The following is an 8,789-nucleotide window of genomic DNA, read 5'->3' as shown; positions in this document are numbered from 1 at the left end:
TTTCGAATTTTTATTGGTAATCAAACAACCGTCAAAGTTAACTCCAAATGTGCAATGTGGACGATTGTGTTTTCCAAAAAGCTCTTTCATTTAACAAGTTAAATGGGGCTAATTTGAACGTAATATAACGGTCAAGTATTATTTAGTAAAGGTTTTAGGCTCAGACGATGAAGATAAAAATTTTAAACAAAATGGCTATCTTACCTTAAAATGTAAAATTTTGGACTTGTACGGTCGTCGAACTCACCGATTCAATTATAATCTTAAAATTTTTAGGATGACGATTACCGTAATCGCAATCATTAAAATTACGATTACGATTACAGTAGTCGTAATCGTTAAATGTCAAGATTCGCAATCAAGCTTGTTTTAATTACAATTGCAGTAATCGGAATGCTGCAAATTTTCGGGATTACAATTACAGTAATCAGAATCCTTAGTAATCAAAATGTAATCCTAAGTGCCCAACTCGGATTTAGCCCATAGCAAGAGCTATAATATTTACACATCAAAAACTCTGTACCTAAACTAAATTGATTTACTGTATGTATGCATGTTTTGTTTCAAATTACAGCCATTGAGTCCAAACCACCAGAAATGCAGAAAGCTATTGATATACTCAAAAAGTCTTCTATTGAAAAAGTGAACCCTAATTCAGTACGTGGCACTAAAGAAGGTAAGAGGCGTGCTATAGTAGGACTTCAAGAACTAAATGAACCCAAGCGCTCAAAAATTGAAGAATCATCAAATATAGACATTACTAATATCTTGGAAAATTATTCAGTCCATAAGGACCTGATAGATGCCCGTCGAAAGGAAGACGAAGACAAATATTTTAGAAAACTAGAAATGAAAGAAGCAATGGAAGAAAAAATGCTTAAAACGTATAAAATGCCCTGTAAAGCAGTCATATGTAAAATTTGTAAGTATACATCTTTTTCCGCAGCTGACCGCTGTAAGGAAGAAAGGCATTTACTTAAAGTAATAGATGCCGTAAAACGCTTTTTTCAATGCAAAGACTGTGGAAATCGTACGACGACTCTTTTTAAAATCCCAAAGCTTAGTTGTACAAACTGTAAAAGCTCTAGATGGGAACACTGTGCTATGATACGCGATCGGAAATTATATACTACAATACAGCAACTTTCGGTTAGAGGAGATGAAGAAAAATTTTTAGGAAGCACGACAGCGAAACTGAATATAAATCTACTTATACCAACAGAATAATAACTATAATCTCAATGCCATATTGGAAAAATCATACTTGACGTATATTCAGTTCGAGTTAAATGTAATAAAAAATGCGTGGTAATAAAGATTTGAATTGACATACATATGTACATACATATTTAATGAGCAGCAGAGTTATTGGAATGGTTATGAATGAATATCATCTTCTTATTTGGCGCTGTAACCGCCTAAGCGATTTTGGTCGAGTTCAACTAAGCATGACAGTAGTTTCTCTTCTGGGGAAAATTTTCCTTAAAATCACCTCAAATATGAAAAAAAGAAAAAAAGAGGGGGCTTAGAAGGGGTTTTCTCTTCTTCTTCTTTATTGGTGCTGTAACCGCCTGAGCGATTTTGGCCGAGTCCAAAACAGCACGCCAGTCAATTTTCTTCTGTGCTAACTGACGCCAATTGGAAATGCCAAGTGAAGCCCAAGTCCTTCTCCACCTGGTCTTTCCAACGCAGAGGAGGCCCTCCTCTTCCTCTGTTACCAGCATCGCGACCCGCGTTGAATATTTTAAGAACAGGAGCGTTCCTTTCCATTCGAACGACATGGCCAAGCCAGCGGAGCCGCTGAATTTTAATTCGCTGCACTATGTCTATATCGTTGTAAAGCTCATACAGCTCATCGTTAAATCGTCTGCGATATTCGCCATCACCAACGCGTAAAGGTCCGTAAATCTTTCGCAGAATCTTTCTCTCGAAAACTCCCCCTCATCAGATGCTTTCATTGTCCATGCCTCCGCGCCATACACCAGCACAGGCATGATGAGTGACTTATAGAGTGTGATCTTTGTACGACGAGAGAGAGCTTTACTTCTCAATTGCCTACTCAGCCCAAAGTAGCACTTGTTGGCAAGAGCGTTCCCCGTTGGGTTTCAATGCTGACATTATTATTGGTGTTAATGCTTCAAACTTGTAACTGTCAACAGTGACGGGGGTGCCAATACGCGTATGCTCTGACTGTTTGTGTGATGACAGGAGATACTTCGTTTTGTCTTCGTTCACCACCAGACCCATTCGCTTTGCTTCTCTATCCAATCCCGAGAAGGCAGAACAGACGTAGCCCTTGTTTTTACCGATAATATCGATGTCATCGGCATACGCCAGCAATTGTACGCTCTTGTAAAGTATTGTGCCTGAGCGGTCCAGTCCCCGCGGCACTTATTATCTTCTCCAACATCAGATTAAAAAAATCACACGAAAGGGAGTCCCCTTGTCTGAAACCTCGTTTGGTATCAAACGGCTCGGATAGGTCCTTCCTTATTCTGACGGATCTGGATTTATTGCTCAACGTCATTTTACACAGCCGTATTAGTTTCGCGGGGATACCAAATTCAGACATCGCGGCATAAAGGCAACTTCTCTTCGTGCTGTCGAAAGCGGATTTGAAATCGACAAATATATGGTCTGTGTCGATCCTATTTTTGCGGGTCTTTTCCAAGATTTGGTGTATTGTGAATACCTGATCTATGGTAGATTTGCCAGGTCTTAAGCCACACTGATAAGGTCCAATCAGTTCGTTGACGGTGGGCTTCAGTCTTTCGCATAATACACTCGATAAGACCTTATAACCTATGCTTAGCAGGCTGATTCTTGAATTTCTTGTGGATTGGGCAGAGCACACTTTAAGTCCAGTCGTCGGGCATGCGTTTATCTGACCATATTCTGCATACGAGCTGATGCATGCACCTCATCAGCTCCTCGCCACCGTACTTGAATAGCTCGGCTGGCAGGCCGTCAGCTCCAACAGCTTTGTTGTTTTTCACCCGCGTAATCGCTATTCGTACCTCGTCATAGTCAGGCGCTGGGACATCGATCCCATCGTCATCGACTGGGGGCTCGGGTTCGTCTTCTCCACTACTTTCAGTGCTGCTGCCATTCAATAAAGTGGAAAAGTGTTCTCTACATAGCTTAAGTGCGTTCTGGACATCAGTCTCTAGGTCGCCATGGTTGTTCTTACAGGAGTTCGCCTTGGTCTTGGAACCTTCAGTAAGTCGGCTAACTCTGATAAAATTTTCGGGCATTTTTCCTGTCGGCCAGTATTTCAAGCTCTTAAATACGTCTCCCTTCCTTCTTCAGTTCCCTATAACGGTCCCACATGGCTCGCGTTGCGCCCGATCGCTGCGTGGCCCTGTAGGCGGCATCTTTTTTCTCTACAGCTTCTTGACATTCCTCATCGCATCAGTTGGTCTTCCGGGCTCGCTCAAATCCTACTACTTCTTCGGCGGCGGTACTTAATGATCAGGAAATGTGGTTCCACTGCTCGCGTATGTCGGATTGTCGAAGAGCGCTCTCAGGGAGCAGGTATGTGGGTCGAGTGGCGAATAAATTGGCCGTCTGTTGTGATGGCAGCTTTTCGACGTTAAGCTTTCCTTGCATTGTTGGGTGCACAATTTTTGCTGCACAGAGGCGAGTGCGTATCTTTTCTACATCAAGATAGTGGTCCGAGTCGATGTTTGGTCCTCGGAGTGTACGCACGTCTAAAACGCTTGAAGCGTGCCTCCCGTCTTTCACAACATGATCGATTTGATTTCTCGTTTTTCGATCTGGAGATAGCTATGTAGCTTGGTGGATGTTCTTATGCTGGAACCTAGTACTACATATTACTATGTTTCGGGCCCCGGCGAAGTCGATCAGGCCGTTTCGGACGTTTCGTCGTGGAGGCTGAATTTTCCGACAGTGGCGCCAAAGACCCCTTCCTTGCCTACCTAGGCATTAAAATCGCCAAGCACGATTTTGACATCGTGTCGGGGGGCAGCGCTCATATGTACGTTCCAAGCGCTCATAGAAGAAACGCCTTGGACGCCTCATCCTTCTCTTCCGTGGGCGCAGATGAGCGAGATGTTGAAAAATTTAGCTTTGATGCGGATTGTGGCTCCACCGGGCTGAACTCCAGTACTCGGCGACGGAGTCCCTCTCCTACCACGAATCCAACACCGAATTTGCGCTCCTTTACGTGGCAACTGTAGTAGACGTCGCAAGGCTTGACACTTACTTTTCCTTGCCATGTCCATTGCATTTCTTGGATGGCGGTGATGTCAGCCTTTGTCTTGCCGAGGACATCAACCAACCGGGAAGAGGCACCTTCCCCATTAAGGGTCCGGATATTCCAGGTGCATACCCTCAAATCATAGTCCTTTATACGTTTGCCGTGGTCGTCATCAAAAAAGGGGGTCTGATCCGAGGCTTGTTGGAATTTTTCATTGGGCGGGGTTTTAGCGTGGCGGGACCCAAACCCAGCACACGCGAAGTTTTACGCCTTCTCACTTTATCTCGCTCCCAAACGGGTGTTTGGTTGCTACCCAGAGGATACGTGGATATAAATATTCGGACGTTGTGTGCTGCGATTTGAACCGTACGCACAAGAATCGCTTCTGGCCACTCCCAGGTGAATGGCAGTCAAAAGTTTTCCACTTCTGCGCACGGAACCATACTTAAATTTTTTATTCCAAATTTTCGCTTAATATTAAGACATTGTTTTAATAACCCTCACTAAGTAGAATTCTCCTTTCTATGTGTCCGAAGGAGAGGGGTCTTCGGCCGCGATTAGGGATTATAACCCTCACTAACAGGCCTATTCTGCTTGTTACGGAACATTTTAACACCGGAAAATTTTGTTACCAAATAATAACACCACTTTTGTAGACGCAATTCTAAGCGCCTTTGTAACAATTTAATCTATTCGGCAATTCAGCAATAAAGTTTTGTATAAAATCTGGTGTTGCATACTTCACGGGGCAATATTTTGTTACCAGCTTATGAGATGGTAACAAAATTTACCTGTGCGCAGAATGCGAAAAGGGTTTAAAAATTACCAGGAACTTTATTTACCGGCAACAAAATTTTTGTTACCAACGCAGAATAGGCCTGTAAGTACAATTCTCCTTTCTGTGTTTCCTTTCTGTGTAGGCGGCCTTCGGCCGCGCTTAGGGATTATAACCCTCACCAAGTAGCATTCTCTTTTCTGTGTTGCCGAAGAATAGGGGATGAACACCTTTTGCAGAGAACACCTTTCGGTGTAGGCGGCCTTCGGCCGCGCTTAGGGATTATAACCCTCTCTAAGTAGAATTCTTCTTTCTGTGTTGCCGAGTAAGGGCTGAACACCTTTTACGCAGAGCTCATTGTTTAACATATTAAAAAAACACACTATGCTCATTTATTCCGTAATATTATCGAGGACATTGTGTAGCAAACGTAGAATATTTAACATCCTGTCATCTTAGTGTATTTAATTTTCGAACATCTGGTAGCACCAACATGAGTTCACCATTACAGCCATTTTGATTTGTTTGCCTGTTTACTTTGTTGAAGAAAAGTAGTGACATTATTAAACGCGTTCATATTGTTAAAAAATAAAATAGAATACTTTTGATGTCATATATGTAATACTCACGATGCAGCGAAACAGAGGTGGCGCCTTCCGCGGACCGCTAATCCTCTCTTTCTCGATTTGACAGCATCCACATCCATCGTTGACGTCACATTATTATTTTTGAGCACTAGTGATGAATACTAAATATTCATGTTGTACCTATTTGCCGAAAAGTTGTACCTAAAAGTAGATACACGTACCTAAACAGTAAACATGTACTTTTATGTGCGCATATTTTTGACACTTGGTGGACTACACCTTCCATCTGTTCCATCTGTACCATAACAACTTTTGAAACATGAAACAATATTTTACTACGTTTCAAATGTACCTAAAATAATGTGATTGTAACGAATGTGCGTTCAAAAATAAGAAGCTGAAAAGTAGGTACAATTCAACCTAGTTTTACATCACTATTTTTTCATTTCATTTCATTTATTAATAAAATCAGTAGCACAACAAGATCAAAAGAAAGATCTTTTATAGCGCAACAAAAAATTCATAACAGTACATACATATAACTAAAACAGCAAAAATTACTTAAAACTAAATAAAAGTAACATAATATAATTAACAGAGTAGTATTTTTAAGTGAGTTCTACAATTCCAGGACATATACTTAAAATAAGACTTAATTAAACAAGTAAATAGAGAGCACATCACAGGGACTGAAGTGAAGCTAACGGAAATACGCATACAGAACATTTTTAGAGTTGCTTTTGTTTAAACTACTGCGAATATGGGATGGAATAGAGTTCCAGATGCGGATAGCATTGACAAAGAATAGCCGTGCAGAGCTGAGATAATTGTAGGTAGGAACAGTCAAGTCCTTTACTCGAGTGGATTTGGGGAACGTTAATTTTTCATATGGATATTTGGGTGTCTTATCTGTCATGAGACGAAAAAGGAATATACAATTTCTAGCTTTAAGATAGTCAGAAATTTCGCAGCCTCGGAGGTGCGTTCTCCAAGCGGAAATATGCTCATATTTCGCTAGCCCAAACACATAGCGCGTGGTCTGGTTAAATACTACATCTATTTTTTGAGCTGATTGGGAATCTAACCTGCTGTAGACTACCTCAGAATAACAGATAATTGGCATTATAAGTTGGATTGCGAGTTTACGTCTGATTTCTATCGGTGTGAATGGAGCAGACATTCGTAAATTCCTTAAAGTATTATAGACTTTGCCTACAGTTGAATTCACATGGTCAATGCAGGTAACGCCAGTGTTGATAATAAACCCAAGGTTAGTCACTTTTGACACAAATTTAATTGGTTTGCCACCAATGTGTAACGATGGAATAGTTGCTAGGTTAAGACGTTTCTTACAAATAGGTAAAACAAAACACTTGTCACAATTAAGACGAAGACCATTTAACTGTGCCCAGGACCTTATACATAGACATCAGTTCCCTGTTGAAGCTTGCGCACAATTTAGCTGAGTCCTCAAGAGGACCTGACATATAGAGTTGGACATCGTCCGCATAGACATGCATGTTGGCGTGCTTAGAAGTCCGAAATATATCATTAACGAACAAACTAAATAGTAGTGGACCTAAGATAGACCCTTGTGGGACACCCGTGAACAAAGGCCTTTGTTCAGATATTTGAGATCCAACCTTGACACGCTGAGACCTCTTTTTCAAATAGCTACGCATCAGTTATACTGCTGACTCTCCAAACCCAAAGTAGTTTTTTAATTTAAAGCACAGTAGTTCATGGCTAACTGAATCAAAGGCTTTAGAGAAGTCCAGCAAGCATAGTAGAGTTAAGTGGTTCTTGTCGAACAGTATTCTAAGGTCATCAAGTATCTTGAAATGGGGATATAAGGTTGAATTATGTGGGAAGAGATTTGTTCAGATAACAAAGATTCGAAAACTTTAGACAAGGCTGGTAGTATGCTGATGGGTCGAAAATCACTAGGGCTGGATGCGGAATTATTTTTGGCTACAGGAAGCACAGTAGCAATCTTCCAGGCATCGGGAAAACAGGACGTGGTGAGACTATGGTTTATTATGTGTGTCAAGGTTGGCAAAATTATCGGTAAGATTACCTTCACAAATGTAATCGGAATGCCATCCTCCCCGATTGCGTTGGACCTGATCTTAAAAACAGATTTCACCACATCAATCTCGCTCACAGCAATGAACTCAAACTTTTCGCCAGCAAAAGAGAGCGGACAGGAGGCTACAGAATTGGTCGTAAAGGGACAAGATGAAGGGGAGAAGCAAAGGCAACGCTAAGCGTTTCAGGACTCAACGAGCATTCTGATTTCTCACTGGCATGGACGCGGAGTGTTCTTAGATTCCGCCACAATACATTATTAGGCAGTGAGGGATCCAGCTTATTCATAAAGAATTTTTTCTTTTCACGTCTTATAACCGAGGTAGCTTCATTCCTTATTGTTTTGAAAGCACTCCAGCTCTCATCTGTCTGGTTCCTTTTCCATATGTTATAATATTTATTGCGTTTTTTAATCGCTGATCGGACCGCACCATTAAACCAACGGCAGGAAGAAGACCCCTTACAGGATCGGGTAGGGACATGAGTGAAGAACGAATTTAATATATTTTCGTTCAGGAAACGGAGCTTCTCATTGACCGTGCTGAGACCCCAGCAATCGGACCAATTGATCTGCAAGAGGCCACTGAAAAGGTTGTTGACATCTAAGGAACGGTAGTCAAAGAAGTTAAATACATAGGTATTGTCGTCATAGTTATCAAGCTTAACGTCAAAAGAACAAAATATCAAGTCATGATCAGATATAAAAGATATTTGGTCAAATTTCAAAACAATAGAAGGATCAGATACAGCAAAGTAATCTAATAAGCTGGGATAGCAATTACTACCATATCTTGTGGGCACCGACAAATTAACCATAGACAACCCAACACAGGAGATGTCATCTATTAAACGAGTACTGGTAGAATCAGGACATAACAGGTTCACATTAAAATCACCACAAAGAATTATATGGTCATAATCTACAGAAACAGTGGACAGAAAATTAAAAAAAGTCACATAGGCGGAAATACTAGATGTTTTAATTTTTTTATGAGTTATTGTTTAAACAATTTTTAAGTATCAACTCAGAAAAAGATTGTTTTCTAGCGATCTACTTGATGAATCCGGCTGAAATTTGGTATGAGTAATAAATAATAATCAAGCTTTCGAACCAAAAAAT

At 40.8% G+C, this 8,789-nt stretch overlaps 1 protein-coding gene across 1 annotated transcript in view; it reads left to right on the top strand.

The window, feature by feature from the left end:
* Window positions 1-416: 416 nt before the first annotated feature.
* The window catches only part of LOC118734209 (protein MCM10 homolog), a 41,354-nt gene continuing 32,981 nt past the window's right edge, over window positions 417-8,789 (top strand). The window contains exon 1 of the mRNA XM_036463929.1: window positions 417-922. Within this exon, the coding sequence (XP_036319822.1) occupies window positions 550-922 (373 nt within the window). The 5' untranslated portion in view covers window positions 417-549. The remainder of the gene's footprint in view (window positions 923-8,789) is intronic.

This window comes from Rhagoletis pomonella, unplaced genomic scaffold (assembly GCF_013731165.1).
Source record: "Rhagoletis pomonella isolate Grant_MI unplaced genomic scaffold, Rhpom_1.0 Rhpom_scaffold_00002, whole genome shotgun sequence".
Taxonomy (NCBI): Eukaryota; Metazoa; Arthropoda; class Insecta; order Diptera; family Tephritidae; genus Rhagoletis; species Rhagoletis pomonella.
The sequence above is the reverse complement of the archived record's forward strand: the minus strand, read 5'-3'. Positions and strand labels throughout refer to the sequence as shown.